This window comes from Drosophila santomea, chromosome X, assembly GCF_016746245.2.
Source record: "Drosophila santomea strain STO CAGO 1482 chromosome X, Prin_Dsan_1.1, whole genome shotgun sequence".
NCBI classification, from domain to species: domain Eukaryota; kingdom Metazoa; phylum Arthropoda; class Insecta; order Diptera; family Drosophilidae; genus Drosophila; species Drosophila santomea.
Window position 1 is genome coordinate 125369 of NC_053021.2, and position 26004 is coordinate 151372.

General features: G+C 39.0%; 2 protein-coding genes across 5 annotated transcripts in view; one reads left to right on the forward strand and one right to left on the reverse strand.

The window, feature by feature from the left end:
* Positions 1-5235: 5235 nt before the first annotated feature.
* The window catches only part of LOC120456277 (ras-related protein Rap-2b), a 181858-nt gene continuing 161089 nt past the window's right edge, over positions 5236-26004 (reverse strand). For 2 of the 4 annotated variants that reach the window (XM_039643016.1, XM_039643017.1), the window contains 5 exons: positions 12808-13178; positions 11607-11838; positions 9623-9820; positions 8880-8972; positions 5236-8811 (listed from right to left, as the gene is read on the reverse strand). In XM_039643016.1, coding sequence (XP_039498950.1) covers positions 8500-8811; positions 8880-8972; positions 9623-9820; positions 11607-11838; positions 12808-12896 — 924 coding nt within the window. In that variant the 5' untranslated portion in view covers positions 12897-13178 and the 3' untranslated portion in view covers positions 5236-8499. Of the gene's footprint in view, positions 8812-8879; positions 8973-9622; positions 9821-11606; positions 11839-12807; positions 13179-17116; positions 17255-26004 lie in introns of those variants that run through there. The other 2 variants (XM_039643015.1, XM_039643018.1) reach the window with 2 other exon arrangements.
* Positions 23408-24611, forward strand: LOC120456282. The gene is made up of 2 exons (XM_039643023.2): positions 23408-23644; positions 23755-24611. Exon 2 carries the CDS (start codon positions 23879-23881, stop codon positions 24473-24475), a length of 597 nt encoding a protein of 198 aa, XP_039498957.1. The 5' UTR covers positions 23408-23644; positions 23755-23878; the 3' UTR covers positions 24476-24611.

The window sequence follows — 26004 nt, forward strand, 5'->3', positions numbered from 1 at the left end:
ACACTTCTAAACCTGGATTGAAGTGAGCAGACATCTAATGACGGGAGAAAGGGAAAGAAGTGGAGAGAGTTCACCCCCTTAGATGGGTACATATGTACATACCTAACTGGATGCTGAGCCAGCTGGGTGACTAAAACGGCGTGAGGGAACCTAGAGTAGTGCCAAACTAAAAAGCTTTCCATTCATTGGCTGTGTTCCACAGTTTCTGTTTCCAATTCTAGATCTTAAAATTCGAACATGCTAGAGTCCTTCAGGACAATGTTATTATACGCCAGTCATACGAACAGTCAAGAAAGTCACAAGCCAATTAATGGAAAAGAATCCTATTTTCGTTGTTTTCGATCATAAAGCGGTTTTAGTTTGATCAAAATCCGATGACAAATTAATGGAAACTATGATCATATATTCTTATTATTCGGTATATTCTTATTATTCTGAAAACTGCAAACTATTTACTGCAAGGGTATATTTGGCTTTCGATGTTTGTATTCCCAATGCTAATTTTCTGTATTTTTGCCTCCAGCATAAACCACCAGATCCACCTGCTGCTTAAATCGTTATTATGAATATACATGGAATTAAAAATTGTTTCAGACATTTTTGGATTACATTTTTCAACTGCGCCAGCGCACACACACACTCACTCGCACAGCCGCAATAATTACCACATTATGATAAGACAACTTTTGTATGAGACTTGTGCGCTATGCGCCAAATAGGTTCTCTAAAAATTTGTTTTGTTCTGCAAAGAATGGACCCCACCGCGTTTCTTTTTCTTTTACTCTCCCACAATCGAATTTTCAGTTTCTCTCTCTCTCTCTCTCTCATTTCCCCCACACACGCTTTTCTGTACTTGACAGCACAGCGCTACAAAAAAATTGATAACAGCACAGAAAAAGCGAACGAGAGGCAAGAAGGAATAAGTTACGCATGCGGAGGTTGTTTTTCGGGGCAGTGGCGTCGGCGCAAAGGCCACCACCGTTCATAGCCATGCACTGAAAGAAATACATGCATACATACATACGTAAGAGTATAGTTGCAAAATAGAAAAAATACCAGCAGAAATTTGATTTTTTGTTGTCTAAATTTGTATATTTGTTTGAACTATTTGGAACTATTTTTGCTGCACATGTGTTTAAATCGGCCGTATGTTTTGAAAATATTATCCCTTTAATTTAACTTTAACAATTGTGAGCCGCAAGAGTTGCAATCTGTGAATGTAGGGTGGCCCTTGTCCTGTTCCAATTGGAACTGTACTTTCATAGCCACCCCAATAGAACGAACCCATCACAGTGGCGTCCTTCACTATTGGAACTGAAAAAACCCATTGAAGGTTGCTGCGAGCTAGCCATCTCGCTCTGTTTATTCATGTGTGTATCTAAAAATTCTCGTCTCTAGGGGGTGGTTTGGGTGGTTTTCGCAACCCCGAAAGCGTCAGAATCACACAGACACAGATGCACTAACACACATACCTTCCAATAGGAATTGGAAATGCGTGTGCTTGTGCTGTCGTGCTCACAATTGGAACAATTGGAATTGATACCTGTTTCGCACATGCATTTTACAACCCCTACCACCTATGTATGTGCACCTTCTCCTTGCTATCGGAGTTTCCGGTATTTATGTTAACTTTTAGCTGAGGCGCATGTTTAAGTTACGGACACTCGCAGTTGGATTTTCATTTACGGCGCCGATGTAACGGTAACACAAAACAAATACACCAGCACGCACACATGTACGATTACCTAATACATACACACGAAAGCTAGCAAGAACCGTTAGCTCAGGGCTCGGAAACTTGCGCACTCACTTACACCAGTACACCACTACCTAAAACACTCAACACTCTCTACATACGCGCATATAAACCGTATAGACTGTCGCAGTGGAAAATCGGAAAATTTGTCGACCCCTTCCACTAGTTTACACCCACGTACGCACCTGTGTACTTTTGTTGTTTTTCCAGCTCCTTTATGATAACACACATATACACTCACAAAGAAAAAAAAAGGCGCACGCACACGAACGCGCCGCCGCTATTGTGCATTGGTGTGTTTGCCCCTGCGCCGAAAATTTTGTGTGGCGTTTATTTATTATCACACTGCACATGCGAATATTCCGTGCATTTTACATTTGCGCACTGCCGTTTCTAGGTTGTAGCTCCAAAATTTCCCGCTCGCAACTTTCCGCCGTTTTCCCTCACCGTGATTCTTCGTTAGCTTAATTCCCAGCCGCCTGTCCCAGCACTTTTCCCCAAGTTTCGACGCAATTTTGCGATTTAATTTACCCGAGGAATGGTATTTAGTACATGACAAGCTATCGATATGCCGCACGCGTGATTCTTCGAGCCGTCGATAATGTACATGCGATACATATCGCAGTCGAAGGACACACACGGTCACACTAAAAGGCATAGAAAAACGAGAGTTTGGCGGGCCTACTAATTGTGCTTTAAATTAAACCCTTTGAAAGTCGCTCACCTTTCTGGCGTCGAATAGATTCTAGCATTACCATGCGGTGTGTCGCCACGCCCACTCTAATACCCACAAACCGCGAAAAGCTATCACGCCCACATATTCAAAAATGGTTTTTTTTTATTTATTAATTTTTTTGTAATGGAATTTACCTGGCAATCCCACGATCTATCTAACGGGTATGTGAATAATAATTTAATTACTATTTTCTATGTTTTTATTATGAATACAAAATTGAATTTATATACAACATTCGATCCATGCATATTTCAAAAGCAGGAAACATATTTGAATTTATCTAATACTGTTTTTCTTTGAAGCTAAACAAGATGCTGAGATTTCAGACTAGTTAAATATAAAAAATTAAAGCATATAAAAAGTGAGTGAAATATCTGAAAACGTTAATAACTATTTGATAACTTTCAGGATAACCCAAAATAATTAATACCGACATGATGTAAAGTAGTCCTTAAATTCCAGACAATCAAAAATATATCATTTGGCAGTCGAGTCGACCTGCAATTACACGTAAGCCCTTCACAAGGCAGCTAGCAATATTTAAAAAGAGCTAAGCTAGGCACGCCAAATGAAAAACTGACATACAATCAACTTCACATGTCACACGCGGGAAATCATTAATTTATTAAACTAAAAAAAAATGTTTAAGGATGTGAAATCCAGAGGGACCGGGTAACTGGAACGACCGAAGACGACTAACTGCTTGCCACCAAAAATGCTGCGTTTTTATGTCCGTCGACGGCACCCACACAATAATAATAATAAAATTCATTATTAGGATGTATATAGTGATAAAAGGAATTGTTTTTTAACACAGATTGCCCGTATGTAAAAAGCAAAGAATTCCTATTATATAAAAAGAAACCACAAGTTGCTTATCGCTGACAAGTGAGGCTGGTGGTGCTGTGGTGCGGTGGTGCACTGGCTTAGGCTTTGGATTTATCAGAGACTTGGCTCGCCTTATCGGCGACTCTTCCGGAATTCTACACGGACTGCCCTTATCGCTGCTGCAGAATCCCAACTGGCAGTGATCTTGAATTCCGTATTTTATCCAACTGGCCAACTTGAAATAGAATTGGGTCAGGGTGGTCGAGGCGTTTACTGTTTCCGTTTGCTTTATACTTCACGAGTGGCAATGATGTTGTTCTATACCATAATGACACATTGATTTGGTAATTACTTTACCCCTAATATTCATGAGCAACTAATTAATATCTACGAAGATATCTTTCAGTACACTTGTGGCTGAAATACTTTTCTCTTGCAACTCATTGTCCATTATGGAATCCATTATGTTCAAGGTCCTTCGATGCCAACAGCCCCCACCGAGTCGCCTCCCAACTGCTTTCCACCGAAGGTCACGCGTTCCACATTCTGTGTGACAGTGGATAACCCGATTAAGCTCCCTAACGCAAGTGCCACAGTGACACAGTGCCGCAGTGCCACAGTTTGTTTGTTTTCTTTTTTGCAATAGGCTCTGGGCGACTAGGATTATCCGAAATGCCGGCCGGTGGGCAGAACCGCTGGGCTGTGCCTGTGTTTTGTTGAGGAGAGATTGTGCTGAGATTCCCGTATGCAACTGACAGTCAACTGACTGGCGGCGACGTTTGCCGTCAATTAAACCTGCAACCTGTCATCCACAAAACCCACTGACCCAACACCCGTTGATCCACCGCCAGCAGACCCACCGCCAGGAGGAAAAGCTCGAGTTAAATGGAGAAAAAACTACACTAATAGTACTGGTTGTACTAGTAGTACGGTAGTACCACGGCTCACACGGACAAACTCGTGTCATATTGTCTACTCTTGGTTGTCCACATGGCGAGTACGCAACGTGGTGCCGAGTGCGCCTGCGTCTGATTTGATATAAAAAACATTGTCTTCTTCGTTTTACAACCAGAAAAGGGGGATTGGATCCATGCGTTTCTAGACAAGCCCGCGAGTTCAAATAAATTTTGGATTTATAAAACGCTTAAGCCTCACAGACAGACAAATTGGAACCGATCCATGAAAAAATACCAATTGTATATGAAAAGTTATTTGTACATATGGAAAGCCAGCGTTGCGAGTTTTGGGTGATAAGGGCGAATTTCTTAAAGTTTCCTCATAAAATGTGACGCGTGAATCACAAGAATTCCAATTTCGTGGTAAATGAAATTGAATTACGAATTCAACTCATTTATACATATGTATATGTATGAATGTTATAAGCTGTATATTTTGTGCATGAATAATACTTACATATTTTAGAATTCGTTGAGTTTCTGTTTTATTAAGATTAATTTCGCAGTTCTGTATTGGGTTTTTTTTTTTATATATTTTAAATATTAGTGCTTACCGTACTTTAACATCTTTTCAGGGAAATTAATCAAGAATAGTTTTATTAGATTTCAGTCACAAGTATACATCTAAAAAATAATAAAGAAAATAAAATTGAATTCTCCAATTCCCGATCGCTTTTTCTTGCATATTGTATGCTTTTTTGGTCGGCTTTGAATTAAAATTCCATTGCAGACACTATCGATTATTTGCCGAATTGCCACAACACACCTGGCCCCGCCCCCCTTCCCCAACAGATCCATCTAAAAAGTGCAGGGTATAGGCCAAGTACAGTAAACATTCCAAGGTCGATAATTCTGTATGGTAACACACATTTCTCCTGCAGCTTTAAGCTCATGATGTGTCAAACTTTCGTTGGGTGAATAACACTAAAGGAACTTTAAAGCACAAAAACTTTTCGCCCTTGCATTTATTTCCGGTTCTTGCTCTTTTTTTTGCAATTATCAATTACATTTATAATTATACACCATGTATATATATGTATTTATATACTATATGCATATAGCCCTATGTAAATATTTCCGTATGTAAATATTGATAATAATATATATTTATTTGTGAGACATTCAAATGGAGAGGTTGTAAACTAGGAGAAGCAAAACAATTCGCATTTAAAGGCGGTTTAAACAATGTTTAGAGAGCGGTGCTATTGGTTTATGTATAAATGGAACAGTCGTGAATGTGAATTGAGAATAGGATTGTTCAAATTGATTACTTAAAACTAAAAAAAAAAAATTGTTTGTAAACTAATATTGCGTCGCTAAGTTAAATCAATATTAATGCGAATTAGTTTACGCAATGCTCACACTCATACCCGTATTTGTTGGTACCATTCTAACAGGTCTACTCACTTAGATACTATTTATTTGACCAACTAAATTATATTTTTTGGAAGCCTCGATAGCGAATTCTACTTAAACAATGACACCAGTGCTGCTAAACATTCAGACAGCACCAGAAAATCAACTGGAGAGAAAGAATTTAATCGCAGAAATTGTAGGGACTTTGGGCAGCCAAAGAGCGGTATTGTATTATAGATTAAACAACCACTGCGATACACAGATTTACATATACTCAGATTTATGTATGTTAAATTGATATTATTTGATTTGCTCTATATAAATAATGAGACAAATTTTCGAAGTTTTCATTTCATTAGTAACACCTTTATATTCGTATAAGACTAAGACTTGCTTTGGTACTTTCTCAATATTTCAGTACTTCTCGTACTCGCATAACGATTCGGTATATAAGCATTTAAAAATATTTATTGTATAAATATAACACTCTGTTTAGATTTTTGGTTTTAGTGTGGTTCGAATCCGGGTATATGTATGTTAATATTTTATTGTTGGAAAACCAAAATACGTTGAATGTATTAGTTGCATTTCAAAAAGGACTGTTTTTCGTTTCGTTCTACATCTCAAAAGTAACCCTATTAAACGACTATTATATATATTATACCATAACATAATCATATATATTTATATTGATCTATACACGTATTCATTATTTGCAATTGCTTTTGTCCTTGTCAAATTCTTTGGTGTTTCCATTTCGTTATCAATCTTAACCATTTGTTTCAATCTTTTTACCGGGCTTTGACCAATATTAATAGCTAGCCGTAAATTGGGAAAAGTGGTAAAAGTGGTAAAGGTGGTAAAAGTGGGAAATAAAAGCCAAATATACATTCATTACGTTTCTAAGGATAGGTCTTAGGTTTCTCATGCCAATTAAAGCTACTTTTTAACTACGCATTTGCTTGTGGTTTCTGTCTTAGCTTCCACATTCGCTTTGCAACACTGACACGCGACACATTGGTAAACGGTTTCAGGTCAATTGACGCCTAAGGAAAATGCGGTCTAGTCTGCCTATTTTCTACCACAATGTATTCCGTATTACACAGACAATGTTAATTTATACTTAGATAGGATGAAAATTAAATTGGAACCTAAAATTGTATTCATTTAATAATATGTAGTATTGGCTTAATGCGCAATAGTATAAAATGTACATTTTATTGACCCAGGCCATTAACTCATTACCTCTGTATAGTAATTTTATAACCCTGTGCATTATGCTCTTTGGTATTCAATTGCACTATGAATCTGTGTTTGTTCGACACACTCATTCAGTATAAAATTATTACTATCGTAGTTCTTTTATCAATCTTATTACAATTGGTTATAGTTTTGTATGTGTTATAAGACTGTGTTACAAGATTAGACCATCATTAAATTACATCGAAGGAATATAACAAATTTGGTTAGTTAAGATGCACAAATTCCGAATCTAGTTCCGGAAATCCACCTAATGGACAGTTGTTAACGGAAATAACTTGGCCAGCAAATTATTTAATACAATCTTGTTTTGGCATCCTCTTCATTTGCGTGACTATGTACGAAATTTGTTCATCATAATCATCTAAATTGGTTGTGTTCCGTTAATGTAATTTTTATTTGTTACACTGCACTATGGGAAATTAAACAATTTATATAGGATAAATATTAACTCTGCCAATTTTAGGAGAGAGAATTTTAAATGATGGAAGTTGGCATATAAATAACAATGTCCGTTCATACGGACAGGGTCAGTGGGTGATCAGTGGTTTTGAGCAAAATCACAGTGTTCAAACGGACGCACGAACAGACAGACTCGGATGGTGATCCCGGGTCGGAAACGCATACTTGTATTTTTTAAATATTTTTCAACGAACCCAATAAACACTTTGTTGTCGTGTGTAACAGCTGATTTTTACACTTTCGCGTGTTGTAACAAGAAATTTAGATCCGTTCCTGACCCGTTCAAAAAAATGTCGAAACCGGAAGTTTGTGGAAAGCACATCTATGCAAAAATCTCAATAGTGGACAGTGTAATCTATACACAGATTAAGAATAAACTATTTTATATATTCCTGTAAGATCAGATTAGACAAATACACAAACTAAGTACTGAGACGTGTGAAAAATAATTTGTCTTGGGTTATTGTATATTTTTTTCTGAGTGAGTTGTATATCGTTTTAACGATTTAACTTTTGGTCACACACATAAGTATTCTATAAGCTGAGTTTAAGAAACCAGAGGCTTGCGATATAGGTACTTAAGTTATTGGAGCAATAACAGCAAGATAGAGGTACATTTGAGTAGAGATTGCCCTACAATATTGCGGATTTATTTAGTTTAGATTAACAAAATTATAAGTCCTAGGGAGACAACTTTAAAAATGTCCCGCTTAGTTATATTACCCTGCTTTTCTTACACTTGCAAAATACCTAAATGGATTTCGAAATACTTTCGTGTCCGTGAAAAAGATAACGTTAAGCTTGTGGAAAAATAAATATATTAAAATATACTTTCAAATATCAAGCGATTTTGAAACGTTGAGCATATTTTCAACATATGTTTAAATCGTTTATATATTAAATTAAATTCACCGAGACGTAGTGTTTTTAAGAAAAGAAAATGTTACCTTGCTCACCCATAATGTTGTCTTCCCTTAAAAGACTGGGAGTCTGTGAATAGAATCTACCTCTTCTGTTTACACTAGTTCTGTTGCTTGAGTTTGGAAAAAAGACCCATGTTGTTTTTGATTATTGAAAAGGTGTTGAAAACCGTTATATATGAGACCTCTATTAGTTTGGCGTTCCAGTGCCGGGATTTCGCCTCTTTAGGAAATGACGCACGAGTTGCGCTTGGCGCCCAAACTCCGCTCCTGGATTCTTTGCAGGTGCTGCAGCTGGGCAGGTGTAGGAGCGTGGGATCCGGATCCCCCGGAGGCTGACGCAGCTGCCGCTGCCGAGGAGGTAGAAGCGGAGGTGCCACCTCCGGAATTGTGGTGCTGGGTGTGGTGCTGGTGGTGGTGAGACGGAGTGCCCGGTCCATTGTTTCCAATCTGCTGCGGCAACGACTGCCGACGACGACGTAGGGCCGGACTCAGATTGTAAGTTATTTTTGCCTGGGCCAGCAGTTCCTTGAACACCTAGTGTCGAAGTCGAAGTCACTATGTAGTCAAGTCACTGGGTTGGGTTGACAAATGATTGCACTCACCTGGGTGATGTTTTCATTACTGGAAGCCGAGGCCTCTACAAACCCATTCTCCCAGTCCACAGTAACTACCGATTCTGTGGTGGCGTACTCAACCTACGAAAAGGCAAATTAACGTTAAAGAAAGGAAGCTATTTGGGTGGCCGAAATTGTGGTGTTCTTGTGATTGTTTGTTGACCGCAAAAGACTGGTTGGAATTCGTTCAAATTCTCAGGACAGTATACTACAATTTTCAAGTGCTAATACAATTTTAGGGTGCAACTTCCGCCGGCAGTAGTAGAGTCCTCAAAATCTTATGTGCTTTCGATTAGCAATGTAGATTCTAGATATCTAAGAGGTATATTAAATATTTTCTAATAAAATGTATAACCAGCTATTTGTGTACAACACATAATTTTCCGCAGTGGAGCCTAACCTGATGGCATTTCATTTCGTGTGACTTTCGCGCATAATTCGGACTTTATTCCACGACAACGCTTCTGTTTTATATCCTCCCACAGCCAAGCCAACCCAGTGCGTTTTTAGTTTCCACGCCAGCCGTGTCAGCCACTTTGACATTTTAAATGTTACAATTTTTCGTTGGCTGTGACATCCGTGACATGTGTGCAGATTTTAAATACACTGCCGATAATTTCTACATTTTTGCCGTGCCTTCGAAAACTACGGAGTGTCTTTAAGTGAGGGGAATTTATTTGGGGCTCGGTGTAAATAAAATGATAAAATAAGGAAATAAGAGAGAAACGCACCTCTCGCTCGGTTTCTCCATCTGCCAAGAGGTCGATCTTGTTCCCGACAACCACAATTGGAACCGCGGTAGTGGCCTTAGTCTCGTGGATCTGATCGCGAATTGTGCGCACTTCCTCGAAAGTAGTGGCATCGGTGACGTCGTAGACCAGGATGAAAGCATCCGCCGAGGATATAGAAAGAGCACGCATCGCCGGAAACTGAAAAAAACAGAACAGAACACACAAATGTTCATTTCATTTAGACGCGTTAATAGTATTTAACGATTTGTAGTATCTTTAACTTCACTTTTACAATCACTTCCCCTTATTCCCCTGTGTGTCTCTGGTCTAATTAGAGGTCGTTGGTGGCCCCGTGGAGTTGGCCTTGGTCTCTGGCATGTGCCCCTTGTATTTACCCTGGTGCATGTTCGCAGTTGTAACAGAATGCCCAACCGAAAACTGAGTTCCCATGTGTATAATTTATGAATTGTATTTCGAGCCTTTCAAAGGCGCAGCACTCAGCGCTGAGTAACGAATTGTGATTGTTTGTAAAGCATCGGAATTTCATATATGTATGTGTACGATTTCATTTAAGATATTTTGATTTTCATGTCAACTATAGGTAAATATATCCATCCAAATAATAACACCAAATAACAGAATCCAAATCTTGTAGATCCAACTTTACCTTATCTCTTTTACATACCCTAAACTTTGCCCGAGTTTTTCCTTAAATAATAAAACACAAATGAAGGGAAACTGGGGCAGTAAATCGATGGTGCTAAAAGGTGTGGGAAAATGCAAGAAACCTCACCCGTACCATTTTTGGCAGAGGATAAACACTTTGCACGGAAAAATTCGAATGAATGCGACTATGTGCCTAACGCCCAACCAAAAGAGGAAACGAGATAAGCCCTATCCATGCAGCGGCCCTTCAGACTGAAACCGAAATTAAAACCCGAGAAAAAACGCTTTTCAATCTTCGCATTTTTACTTGCACATCTGCATTCTTTTCCACTCTCAGTTCGCTAAGTAACGTGTATTTGGCAGTCGCTTCGCTCGACTATATGGTTTCCTATTGTTCCCTTTACTTTACTTAGTAGTTCTATTAAGTAAGCATATACTGCATTATTATATAATAAAATATCTAACAACAATGTGAACTGAGTTAAAAACGAACTCTGTACAAAGGGTCTCTGAATTTTCACCAAGGACACATAGTCACATGTCGCATAGACAGTCACAGCTCAGTTCGCTTTGTTCGGCTTGCAGTCTCTGCCTGATTGACTCCATTGGCAACATATATCCAGCATTTGGCCAGCATTCATAAGCTTGGTATGTATAGGTATGTATACTATGTAGCAAGGTGTACTACAACCTACGAGTACAGTCGTAAACGACCCCCTCCGATGTTCGCTTAGATGAACAAGAGCATTTCAACTCGCGCGGCGGAAGTGGCAGCGAAATTGAATCGTAAGGCTGTAATTTCCGTGCAGCCTGTTGAACGTGGATAACAATGATAAAGATGGGGGGAATTGCTGTGAAATCAGCCAATATGTATTAAGGAATCGGGTTTGGAAATATGAATCCAGATCAAGTGATCAACTATCGCTACGTGATTTGGGTTTTTTTTAAATAGTTTCAAAGCTTTTGGGATCCTTTTAGAGTAATTAAAAACGCTGCTGCTTAGGGACTACAGTAGTAATTCTACCTACCAACTGGAACTACTGAGTATTCTGCCACAGGATGAGTCAGCATGTATACCTGCTTCTGGCTGACCACATGAAATTTATATGCAGCGCGAGTGTGGATGCACTAAGGATACCCTACATACCATTTAGGTATAAATTCACTTTAATCAAGTTAACTTCAAATGGTTATTACTGATTAAATAATGGCTAATTAATAAATAAAAAACCACAAAGTTAATAAATCGTAAGCCACTTAGAATCAGAGTTGGAGAAGTTAATCTAAGCGTAAAATACGTGGCGAAAGTTTTGCTCACCTCGTATGAACCGGCAGTGTCCAGAATATCAAGGGTAAGACTCACGCCGGCGATGGAAAAATTGCCTTGGTGCATTTCCTCAATGGTCCGCTTGTATTTGGTGCTAAATGTGTTGTACAGAAACTGGGTGATTATTGACGTTTTGCCCACTTTTGCAGAGCCCATGACGACGATTTTGTGGCGTGCGTTGGCCGGTCCAATGGCATCATCTACCGCGTTATTTCTACCAACCCTGCGAATGCGTGATTTTCGGTTGACATTGAGGTAGGTGAGGAAAGAAGAACATGAAACATGAAACATGAAACATAAAACATAAAGCGTAACTTGAGTAGGTAAATTGCTGTGCAATTTAGTTAGTGCACAGCTAAATGCAAGGCTTTGCTCTTTTTTATACCCTAGGAGAGGATATATTGAATTTAGTCAGAACTTTGCAACGCAGAGATAAAGACATTTGCCATAGGCAGCTGGATTGCATGTTGGAAGAACAGGGAATACTCTGTGCAAAGAACACTGTAGCTAAATTTGGTTGGACAATGACTAGAAGGACATAGAATCCATTGATGACAGAAAGAACACCCAAATGAATTAAGGAAAGCATCGCAAAATTAAATGTTAAACCCAACTTCGGATTACCATTCTTAATACTAAGTGCTATTGTATATTACTCTGTTTTCGTGCTTCCTTCCCGGTATTTCATAAATAATTGTTCCTAATAGGAAAAATGCAAGAAAATATAAGGAAAAATGTAATCAAAAGCCCGATGAACTTGAAATTTCTGCCCTGACAGGCGAAACAAATGAAAAGTATGCAAACAACGAACATAACTGACTGCGTTCTTCTTTCCGTTCATTTGTTTGTCTTTTGAACATAGTCGAATAATAAAAGTGCTTCCTTGGAACTGAAATAATGAAGCCAGTTAAAGAAAAATTTGAATTTTATAGATTTTTGCAACACTTTGGTGATAAACTTCGTCAAACCATTTTTCACTTATTTTTTTCTTACAACTATTATGGCTATAAGGACTATTTCCAAACACTTTGGCACATGATATCCTCTGCTTGCACTCTCTTCAATATGTTAATGGTGGTATTGCTTTAATATATGTACATTTATAACTGGCAAAAGTGAATAGGGTTCTAAGCGCGACACCATTAATATTACAAATATGATTTTATAACGTACATCAAATACAACTACTTACTTATCACGTTTGGGCTTCTCCTCGGCATTGTCGTCCTTCATGAACGAGGGCTGCAGGCTGAAGCGGCGGCGTAAGTGGCGGCCACGCATATTGCAATCCTTGGAATGCCTGTGTGGTCTCCTGATTATTGTGGCTACTGATAAATCAACGACCTTCGCTTAAGACCCAATGTTCATTCGTTTGCCGTCTTTTATTAGCAGCTGTCCATGTAAACGTAGCTCGAAACGTAGCGCTAACTGGCAAGCTGTTAGTCCATCGTACTTAGCTTGTTATTAGCCCATTTAGCTTTGTTCCCTTTGCGCTCCGCCTTTTCACCAGAATGTGCAAATATGTTGGGAATGTAAATTTTCGCGGAATTTTCCCGTGCTCACCTGCAAATACAAGGGTTTGTGGATGAGAGACAAAACATAAACAAGACGCCTTCTAAGTTTGCTGCTGCTGGATGTCAGCATTGTCATAAAAAGCCCAATAATTATCAACCCAACAAAGAGGAGGGATTAGCCCCAAGGAACTGTCAAAGATTTGAATCTGTTGGTTGGTTTACATTGTTATTTTATTACCCAAGAGAACGCTGAGACGCAGAGTTCTTAGTCGGGAGGAGAAAGTTGTTAAATTGTTCTTAACAATTTGATTTGCATGAAGTCTAGTGTGGGTGAGCAAAATTGTGTTTAAAGGACACATGAAATCTTAAATAATAAAATATTTGCGAATTGATATATGTAAGCCAATGTTTAAATGATACCTTAAATGGAATTGCCTTTCCCAATACATAATAAGGATAATCATATCTTGAGCTGAAAGAAAGGGCCGCAATAATTTGCAAAGCAACAGGCGACCGAAACAATGGTCACAACAAACAAAGACACACAAAGATACTTCTCGGGGGCCCCCTGATAAATTTTCCCTTTTGTTTCTGTTTTTTGGGCTTACGTTCGCTGAAGAATACTAATGAATTGGGGCGGTGGGCCTTTCAAAAGGGATAAAGGATAAAGGCAGGGAAAGTCTGATGAAAAACAAATAAACAATCAGAGCAAGGACAAGCAGAGCTAAATTAAATGTCACAAGATAAACAAACTAAGAATGTTATTTTTCGGATGAGGCTGAACACCATAAGACAAAATAATAACGAAATTATTATCACGGCTGATGAACGGATCTGGAAAATACGACTTTTGGTCAGAACTGGAAATCCAGTTTCATTGTCGGTAACACAACACAGCCATGAATTGAACCCAAAATACTCAAAAATAAACACGGGTATAAAAGACATACACTCGCTATAACAATCCAGGGTAATTTGGTATTTCGACCTAAATGAAAAAACAACACAACCAGAATGATGTAGTCGAACCTTTCGACTATCAGCTACCGGTTACTTGGCTTAAGGGGGAGGGAGATTCGCAATAAAAGGAGGATACTGTTATAAATAATAAAACGTAATATAAATAAAAGATTAAGAGTTCCATTTCACCCTGAGCTTATGCTTGTTTAAATAATTGTAAAAGGTGTTAGGTCTATCGACACGCAAAATCACCATTTGCTTGCTTAAATATTTCCGAAAGTGTTATAGGTATTCCGGCATTTTGTTTTTAGGTTTTTTTAATGAGGGCTCAAGTAATTATACATGCCAGCTTGCCTCATGAAGAGATAAGAGAACTGTTCTTGGGTGACTGCGTTAGTGGGGTAAAGGTAATGTGGGACATGCATAGGTATCAGTTATGTGGCGCGAGTTGGAGTCTGCCTAATGAATGACATGAAAAAGGCAATTTAAATAAACCCACACATTCATAAACAAAATAAAAGGGGTGAAAATGGTTGGCCCTTCGCCGAAGGCTATGCGAAATGCGACCCCTTTCTAACACTTAGGCGAAAAAAATGTTTAAATTAAGTAGCAGAGTGTGTGTGCAGTTTCCACAAACGTTATAGGCGAGTTCCTTGACTAGGATACCCGAGTTTATATCCTACATACTTGTTGCACACGCACTTATTAACTGGGTTTATTTTCTGTAGTACTCTGTATTTTCTAAAATCGGCTCAAATAGTGATCTTGCTCAGGAACGTGAACATATCTACTGTATCGGTAACTGTTACACACTTTTCAGTACTGAAGCAACCTTTTTTTCTGTATGTGCAGGCAACAAAAGTCGGAGTAGTGAATTCTGAGTCAACTGGGAAAGGCCAATAACCCAAAGCAGCCAAATGACATGCTGGTACACAAGAGCTCCTTATCAGCCATGGGCCATGTGTGTGGATGTGAGTGCTGTTTTTAGCTAGCCACAGTGGTGCAAAAATGGCATTTTTGTGGGCAGAATTGGTGACAACCAAAAACTTTAGCTCTTTACTTATGATATTGCGTTAATAATATAATAATATTGCCATGGGTAGATAAGAGTCGTCGTAAATAATGGGTCAAAGATCGTATACATTAATTAAAATGATTTTCGTCTTTAACCAGCCACTTTACCTATCCTGATATTTTTTAAAAACACAAAAACTTTACGATTTATAACAGCACTGCACGGATCATTCGAATCGAAACCCCCTAGTTAAAGTTCCCATCATTCTAAGCATATTTTCAGTTGCTCAGGGACACAGTTGCGGAAAAACTGCCTTTTGTTATCGCAAAAGTGTCGCTCCACTTTTCCGTTTCCTAAGCTGTCAGAACGGCGGTCTTCAAATGTTTGCCAGAACCTGCAGATTTAGCTCAAAAATACAACGAACTACAAAAAACAGCAACAGTTGAATAACTTTTTTCCCAATAAAATGGTTTTGTTGCTATCCCCACTCCCAGCGGACTGGAGATCTATGTCTCCGCAGTTTCTGCGGTTTCCAATTGTTGTCGTTTTAATTGGTGTTTCATGTTAAGGGCGACTTATTAGGGCTCAAAGGCAATAAGATTTTGAATTGGGGTGTCAATGAATAACTTTATTCGCCATAAACGGAATAGTGGGGTTGCAATCACATAACTTACTTACAGGAAAATAAAAAAACTTCACAGCCGAAAGCCACTGCAGCTTAGGCTTAAGCATATAGCGTACAATAAAAAATAAATAAACAATATATAAATAATATATTTTCCCTGAATCCGGCCAACCGCGAATACTTGAGAATATCCTTGAAGTGGGGTGTAGTGGAGCTACCAATTTAGTGAAAGGTAATCTGCATGGCAGTCATACCAATGAGTGAGCGATTTCATACGAAACAGATAAGTGTTAATTACATTTTTTTGATGGTTGGCTTTAATAGGAAGTATATACGTGTCGAATACGAAATCCATTAAAATGGGGGAACATAAGTCGTAAAGCTGGCAGTTTTCAATGAAAAGGGGATAAAACGATCGGGATAATATGAGATTGAACCCTGGCATTGATGAGTAATAAGGGCAATAATCGGCACTTGGCCATGACAATGATTACGTTCAATGCCAATAGAGCTGTTTATCTGTGCGTAAAATAAACATTTTATCTGATTATCGATTCCGGTAACTGAGTTAATGAAATAACGCACACGTCGATGAGATATAAGGAAATCCTTTGGTTCGGTTGGAGGAAATAATGCCATTGACCAAAAAGCTATGAGATTAGTGGTATAAAGTTAGTCAACAATAATATCGATCAGCAAAGAGGCAAAGAAATAAAAACTATTTAAAACCATATTAACCAAAGTATATTTAAGGAAAAACTCGCCAATCTTTTTCGTCGAATGTAGTACGTATTTATGGTAAAACGAATAAATTCATTGATGTAGATATTACAAGCATTAAGATTAATTAATATTAATTTAGATTAAAAAAGATAGCCAAACAAAATTTCCAAATCAGCTTGGTCAAGATGTTTCGATAATTGTACATATTTGTGAACAGGTTGTATTTTAGTAAGTCAACTAGCACATCTAAATTCAGTTATATTATCTCTATCAATCAACATATACCTCCAAATATTTCTTCTGGCTTAACCTTGCCAAAATGCCTCCAAATAATGTAACAAATTAAGGTTTCAATTTGTGCAGCTCTGCATTGTGCACGTCATATTGAGTGGCCTCAGTCAAAATAGGTTTCTTCTTTAATAATAATTGATACTCGTATATCTGGATATGAAACAAAAATGGCACAATTGATGTTCAGCATGAAACCAAAGGCTTAAAATATTGTATGATTATTTTACCACTCAAATTTAACCGATTCTTTTGATACCTGTTCGCCGAGGGTGTTTTCACTTGGAAATTTGTGAGTTTAATTACTTTCTGGATTTGTTACATTTTGCAAAGAACACTCAAATCACAGAAACACAAGTAAAAAAAGATTCTTTACCATGTACGAAAGAAATAACAAAGTTTCCTTTTAGTTTTCGTCTAGGGTGGTGTTTTATTTCCTGCTAAAAGTGGACTGTTTTTGTAGCTGTTGAGATGGAAATGGTTTTGGACCAGGTGCGATGGAACAACACGCTGCGTCGAGTTCCCGGGAAAAACTGTCAGGAAACCAAGCATTACACTTGATGCATGCCCGATTTGAAAGTCAGAGGACCGAAGGTCGGCCCGAAGCTGAATCCGGCCAGCCGAAGTGTGCCACGTGGGGGTGGGTGGCTTTCGCTGGGTGGTGAGGTGCAAAGGAGTAAAGAAGTTTTTGGGTGTCAAAGCGCCACAAGTGCATGCCAAAAAACGAAGAAAAGGCACAAGCACAACAAAGCTGGAAGAAGTGGGACTCACATCCTGCCGAAGCAGGAGATTCCTTTGACCAGAGGTCATGCGAAAAATCGGGTGGCAAGGCGCGCGGAAGGGCACGGCGAAACTTTAGCTGAATGCTGAGCTTTTTCCTAAAGAGCTTTCGAGCTAAGTAGATGCAACAGCTACGGGATACACATGGCAAAAGATACATTCAAATACTGCGAAAAGGTTAACTGCAAACGGTATGTGTACTTAATGCGAAGATGTAGCCAAATAAAGGACAACACATTTTACGATATTAATAAAAACGAACCTTTTATATGTTTTAAAACTTTCCTGAAATAGTAATATCTGTAATGACCTTTTGCTGAGCTCTAACAAAAACAAGGTTTTTGGTTCCTTGTCTGAAATGTAACTTAGTTTCAGCACATATCTTTATATCTGCCATGGGCAGTACAAACTATAGGGAAGCCATTCTAATCAAGGGAGTACAAACGATCCAGACCCAAACAAAAGAAGTGTTTGTTTCATGTATGAGTATCAATTGGATGGAATATGCTTTACATGTCCCATGATTTTTTTCATTCTAATGCCAAGGCACATTATTTGTTTGCAAGAACTAAAATCTGCATTATATATTCTGCAAATATATTCGATGGTTTTGTTCCTGTTTGCAATTCAATAAGTTTCCGGACCGCGAACGCATTTATTTTTTCAGAAACTTTTTTGATTCTATTAATAATGGTGCGACAGACAATATCAGCGATAATTGAATGAACCTGCAACAACGAAAATTCTTCATTCAAAGTTGCGGCTGCGTTTGGAAATTGGGTGGATAAAAGGATAAGCAGTGGACGGGGAAAATATTGTCGATGAGAGCATACTTTTGTGCCCTACTAAAAGTGATTTAAAAGCTGTGGTTATGTTTGTAGGCCAACCCATTTATCTACTTCTTTCGCGACCAAAAATATTTTAAATTTACCATCGAGTCGTGGCAATTTCCTTTGGGGCAATCGTTCAGTTTGCTTCGGAGTCATATGCTGATGTGTACCAATGTTGTGCGGGCACCACATGCCACCTGGAAACAGTTCAATCATAATAAAGCCCCAGTGAGTTTTTAATGACTCAAAAAGACAAATGGCAGCTTTGTTCAGTGGTTTGTTATGCGGGTCAAAGGCCATAAAAGTCGATATACATTGGTGCATATGCTTGGGCGCTGACTTTGATGGCTCTTTAATTTACATATTTTTCTGCATGTGTAAAACAGTGTCAACCAAAGAGTGTTTCGCTTTCCTTACTTAAATATACCCTTTCTGGGCTACATGGGTCTTAGAGTGAGCGTTCAGAAACAAACATGCACAGCGCAGGCGTAACGGAATCGACATGCTTTCTCTTAGCTTTCTAGCTTTTATAGTTCCAGAGATCAGAGGCAGGCCACATCGATTTGGCTAGTGATCCTGATGAAGAATATATACCTAATAGGGTAGTGACTGTTTCATTCTTTTCAACGAATCCGATATGCCCCTTTAATCCCTAGGAGCAACGGGTGCAACTCCCTAGCGATTGCAAAATATGATTATTATGTAAATCAAAATTCGAAATGCAACAAAAAGTATGAAAAAGCGGCGGAATTGGGTGGCTTGTGTGATGTTTCAACAGTTCGATGACGGTACTGATAATATCAGGAATACTAGACGAGTCTGCCTGTCTACCGCCGTCTATGACGAACTCAAAAAAGTCTTGAAATATGTTTCTTTTATAGAGGGTGACCTAATTCGAATTGTTAACAGGGCAAAAAAAACAGGGCATAAACATGTATATGAAACAAACATTACAACGAACAGGATTAGCTGCAATCCAGAGCGGACTAAAGCCCACCATGCTTGTTCAATACTTAGACACAGCGTGCTCATTGTATTTCACTTTTTTCACCCCCTCGATTTATCTTTTATTTTCTGCTCTGGGGCTGTGAATTCCCTTGGGCGCATTTGGAAAATATCAGCCTTGCGCTTTGTTGGTTTTCAATCAAGATTTTGTTTGTCAATGTATTGCTGGCAACAAAAGCTAATGATTAATAACAAGCTGGCAGCAATAATAATCGATTCCCCTGGAAATAAGTTGCAATTATCGTGCTTCGCAAGCAATAAAGTTCATCGGAACATCTAACCCCAATCGGAAGTAAACAGCTAAAAATCTATTTGATACATTGTTTGCTGCCTTCAAACATCATTTTTGATGACCACTTCTTTATTTTATAAGCACAACAAATATACACGCAATGCACCTAGTTATATTTTCCGACTTTATGAAAATTTAAAGGACAATACAGGTTAAAGTTATATCTAAATAAGATCTACTTAACTTCTTTGAATATGATAGTCGTCTTTGACACAATTTAGCTCTCAAAATGGCTTTTTTCTTTTTATTCTGATGTATAAAAATTAACATATTACATTCCAAATTTATTGAATTTGTTCGAGATTCCATAGGAATCGTATATACCAAAAAACATTGTTTAAAGGGTTTGGAAATGAAAGGCGAGGAATGTTAAAACCAGAATATGTATACAATAGTCAACATATATATGTACATATGTAAGTGTACAAATGTTTCATATGACGTAGGAAAACCATCGGGCAGTCAGCGAAATAATCAAATTAATTTTTATCGCATTAAATATGAAAATTAAAAAGCCATGCATGCAGTGCAATACGGAATTAAATAGATCGCTAATTTAAGCAGGGACTCGTGGGCTGGCCAAGGACAACCTGACAGAGGCGGAAGCAGCCGAAGAGCTGGTGACATGTCGTCACTGTCGTCACAAGTTCCCCAGGAAGCCACGCCCACTCAACAGCTGCCCAGGAGAATTCACTAAACGCGGCAACAACAAGAGCAGAGACAGTAACATCTCAAACCCGAAGTCAATTCATCTGTCAGCATAACAGAGTCCTGCCAACAGTCTCAGTCAATTGCTCAGATCCAATATAATACAAATACATGTATACACGAAGCAATTAAGTCTAAAAGCAACGTGAGCGCTTTAGTCCAGTATCCTGAGCCAGGATATTTGCTTTAAAGGGTCAGAAGCACTTCATTCTTCTCGTTATGTTCCCCGATTTAAGGAGAGAAGTTTTATTTGGCAGTTGCCTTTCGCGGGTGGATAAGAAAAGGGCTGGCACACATGCTATAAACATGCAATTAATTATTTAAAAGCGTGAAATGCCGGCGACAGCGATTTGTTCGAACGAGCAGATGAAGTCCCTTTGGGGAGTTTGCCGTCGTCTCCCCGTGGTCTAGCCCCATTGATTCGTCATTAGTCATCTGGCCAGTCGGTGATAGGAAGAGAAAGTCCCAGAAGGGGGGAGTGTAGCTTTTCCAGGTAAAAGAGGCTTCAGGTGCTGTTTGAACAGGATATCATTAGGGACCAGAATAGTGTGTTTGGGTGGGAGTATACTACAACTTGTTGACAAATGTTCGCAATTTTGGTTTGACAAGGTCTAAGTGAAATTGGGTTGCATAAGCGTCACGAAGTAAATATAATCGCCGCTTATTAAAGAGAAGTTAAACCCCTTTGCTGTCTGGGAAACGGGACTCTTCGGTTTTACTCGGCCTCACTTTCAATTGCTACCTAAAAGTCCACCGCCCAGAAACCACCTATCTGCACTCGAGAACTGCAAGAAATGTAGTCAGAGATTTTTCCCTGTTGGTATTCTCGTTCATTTTTTATACCCTTTACTCGTAGAGTGAAAACTATGTAACAGGGAATAGAAAGTGTTTCCGACCCTATAATGTATATTGTATATAAGTATATCGTTGATCAGGATCACTTCCCAGTGGACCTGAGCATGTCCTTCATCCGTATGAACGCACTTTTTTTGAATAGTCAATTTCTATTTATATGCCAGTTAAATATTGGCCACGCCCACTGTACCGCCTAAATACTTCGCAACTCTGACCATACTTATAATAAATATTTTTTGAGTGTTATTAATGTGGGTATTATTTCAAAGTGGGTATCGAAAAGTCGAGTTCCTAGACTTTGGGCTTCTCCCATGATGCTACTTATTTTCTTATTTGGCTTGTGACCCAATGACTTGGTCCTCGTCCTTATTTTTGGCTTGCCCCAGACTCGTTGGCGTCGACTCTCAGGTCGTTGCACTTTGGTACCCCAGTTATCGAATCTCCGATTGCTCTCTGTGTTTCAGTTTGAGCGATACGACTGCAGACGCAGGATAGGACATGTGTCAACAATCAAGCGAGTCATTTGTTATTTTCCTGCAGCGAATGAAGATTGATTGCAGTCATAAGAAAGTAATGGAGGGCTACCGGAGAGGTGGGGAAATAACTCCGCTCTCTCAGATAAATTATGCGCAATTTCTCCTTCGCAAAAAAATCAGCATGAACTTATTCAGCACTTTAAAGCTTAAGTACTCCAAACTAAGCTTTTCGCTGCTTAAAGCTAAAAAACGTTATGCTATGCCAAAAAGCTCAATTCTACGAGCAAGTACATTGAAAAACGTTATCCTAAAAACGTCATATCCATGTGCATTTACAAAGATAGAACGTTGGATCGACTTACAGATACTCGTTACTCCGCTAAAGGCAGTGCGAAGGAGATGGAAATAGACTAGAATGAGATAGATTAAAAGGCAGAACAAGCCTGGCATCAAGTCGCTGATATGTCTAGTGGTTACGAATCTCTAGTGTAATTAATCATCTTTCGCCATGAAATATTTATACCCGTTAGTCAAAAAATTAAAGGCCATACTGGATTTTTTGAAAAGTATGTTTTAAATTATGCAAGTTAAAATATTCTTCATCAGGATTATAAGCCCAGTCGATCTTGCCATGGCCAACAAACCTGCTTGTGCAATTTGAACTTTCTAGCTTTTGTAGTTCCCGAGAATACAGATAGACGGACATTCCCAGATCGAAATTATATGTATGTATATACTAATTGTTAGAATTTGTATACATATTAAAAAAGTATAATTTGAAGAGTATATCGCTTTCAGTAAATTACTAAAGAGGTCAAAGGACTTGAGCGGTAAGTGCATCTTTCTTCCCGCACCTATCAAATCTTCCCACATTGGTGCACATTAAGGCAACTGATTATATAATACCATTGAAGAGTGCACATTTGTGTATAGAGTGGGCGAGAGAGATACCTCCCTCCACATAGATGTCCTAAACCTGCCGAATCACGTTTGCCAGCATGACAGGTTGGGTTGCCCCATTAGCCAAGAGTTTCTTTTTAATGAAGCAATACTCGTAGAAGTGTGTTCCTCTGGATTCGTATTTGTTTGGAGTCGTAAATGTACATAACCCATTGGATAAGTATGGATGCGATTGCGATAGTGGTGTCATCATCATTATACCCGTTACTCGTAGAGTAAAAGGGTATACTAGATTCGTTGAAAAGTGTGCAACAGGCAGAAGGATGCGTTTCCGACCATATAAAGTATATATATTCTTGATCAGGATCAATAGCCGAGTCGATCTGGCCATGTCCGTTTGTCCGTCAGTCCGTATGAAGATCGAGATCTCATTAACTACAAAAGCTAGAAAGTTCAGATTAAGCATACAGAGCCCAGAGACATAGACGCAGCGCAAGATTGTCGATTCGTGTTGCCACGCCCACTCTAACGCCCACAAACCGCCCAAAACTGCAACGCCCACACTTTTGAAAAATGTTTTGATATTTTTTCATTTTGGTATTGGTCTTGTAAATTTATATCGTTTTGCCAAAAAACATGTATTTAATCATATGCACCCCGCACCCCGCACCCCGCACACCGCACCACCGCACCCCGCACCCCGCACCCCGCACCCCGCACCCCGCACCCCGCACTACCAAACGTATCCAACAAAGCCTGCTCTGGCTTGGTTTATTAGAAACAATGGCTTTCTCACTTTTTGGGATCACTTTGCTTTGCTGAAACTGTCAGTATGTGGACTTGGCTACCACAAGCCAGATGGCAAAAAATCAGATGTAAATTGTCTGTGAACACACAAAATCACACGAAAAAATCTCGGAAAAAAAACTGTACAAAATTTCACCGATTCGTTCTCGACCAGATTTAAAAATTACTTTTCGGCCCAACCTAAAAATAGTAAGACAAAGGATCGGTGTGTCAAGTGTGTGTTTTAGAATCAAATCGCGATTAGCTAGTGGGTGAGTCTTATTGAAAGCTTTGCTCATTCCGAATATTACTGCAATTATGGCATATTCCCGAATGCATGTGTGATTTGTGAAATTAATTTTCTTTAATTTGCGTATTTCAGACATCAAGGAATAATATGTGCTATTTTGGCTAGAGTTATCCATTTCCAAGTGATCGGAAGCAATCGCAGAGGCGTTTCTGAGTTGTTCGTTCCGCGACATACTGAGATCGTAGATTAGATAACCATGGGTAAAAAGGGCAAAGGCAAGGGAAAGGGAAAGGGCAAGAAGTCCGCCGCAGTTATCGCTCCCATCGAAGCGCCACCATGTCCTCCGTGTCCGGAGCTACCAAAGCAGATGCAGCCACTGGACGCTTGTCCGGAGTCTAGCGGACCCCATGATGTCCTTCGGGCCCAACCGAATCATTACCCGGCTCTTCTTCGTATTCCGGAAACGATGGCAGTGGTGGGTTCGGAGAATGGATGCTACGATAGCATCTGCAAGCTCCTGAGAGCCGGATTCCGGTGTGCCGAGCGGGTTTTCGTGATGGCCCCTTGGGGCAACTATGTGGTTTTCCGGTATCACAACAATAACGACTTTATTTACTTCCTGTTTGATGGATGCACCTGCGATGTTAATAGGTTCCGGTATCTGGACCTCAGCTGCGGAACCGCCGGATTTCTTTTCTTCGATAATATGCACGACGTCATTAGCTATATTATCCAGTCGCGAAAGACGCGTCTATATCTGGAGAATCTGAACAAGATTGCCATCGATCAGATTGTGGAGGAGTATGGCGCTGTAACGTACACCCAAAAGGCCAAGTGCATGCGATTCGCTTAAATGGGTTCCATATGATTCCTAACTAGAGAGAAACGCAAACACACAACGTATATAATACTGGACGCCCGACTCCCTAACTCTTAACATTTAACTCATTTTGGTACAATCTTTATCAATAAATAATATTCAGTTTAAAGGCAAAGTCTTTCCCATTTCTGACGGAAAGTCAAGGTTAGCGTGCGCTCAAAGTAAGTCAAACAACGATAGTTGTCAATTTTGTTTTTTGTCTGAGGACCAATTACTTTGCTGGATTGACTATGCCATCTGGATGCTGTGCTCTGACATGTTGATGACATTTTTCAGTGGACTGACATTATTGCAATATTAGTATGGCGATAAGATAAAAAAATAGTAAATGTCATATCAAAGATCCGAGATTTACAGTCTGTGTGTGAGGCGCTTGTCAATCGGTGTACAGAGGCCAAGTCGATTGGCATTCAATCAATTCGATTCCTTTGAATTATGATGAACGATTTAGTTTAAATTATGATGAACGATTTAATTTAAATTCACCTCGCGCAAAAACAAACACGAATGATTAGCAACATTGCAATGGGCTCGAAAGAATGTAACGGACGATCCCAGCCTAAAATGCAAAACAAAGCCCTCAAATTAATGCTTGCTACAATCAACAGAAAAAAGAAGAAACCCAACAGAAACAAGGTGAACCTTCCAAGTAAGGGGTCAATTTTTGGAGGCTCATGAATTGCGAAAACCGAAAAGCATTTGCAACAAAGTGCCAAACAATCGCCAGGTCACACGATATTTGTATATTTTAAGAAGAAGTCGACTGGTTTACACTCTTTCAAAGTGGTTGAAAAGTCAAATTGTTATATTTTTAAAACATTCTTTCAGTATTTGAAGATGATTTTTACTTGTATTGTCATTGACATCCCAATTTAATCTCAATTTAAGTTTAAAGTTCTCATTTTATAAAAATGAAGATGTGATGTCCAGAGGCTTGGCTGTTTTCGTTGTTAGGGCAAGTAACGGTCTGCTTATTGGCCAATTTTATCCCGAAAATGTGTGCCTCTGTGGAATGCAGTTTATTTCGGGGTTATGTTATATATATATATGTATATATATATATATATATATATCTTGTTTCTTTCAGTGGCTGCGATTTGTGAGCAATATTTTTACTTGACATTTGGCCAGGCTCAGAGAGAAGGCTCGGCTGGTTAGGCGAATGTTTCACCGGTGTGGCAAGTGTCCGGTTTCCCTCACCCTAACACACTTGTGTACCCCTCAAGCCCCTTCTAACTATTCAAACTCCTTGGCTAGTCATGTCCCATTTAACATTTCGGTACAACGAGTAGAGTAGCGCTTTTGTGTGGCAGCGCGGTATTTTAAGGCCCAATCGATGGGAGGATCGAGATTGAGGCACGCAAATAAATGAGTTTAATATATAATAATTTAATATATGAATATACCAAACTGCATATTAGTGAATATTGCTCATTAGAAACTTAAAACACTCCAAAAAAATATGTTTATTAGTTTTACGAAGTTTCGTATGGACTTGTGCT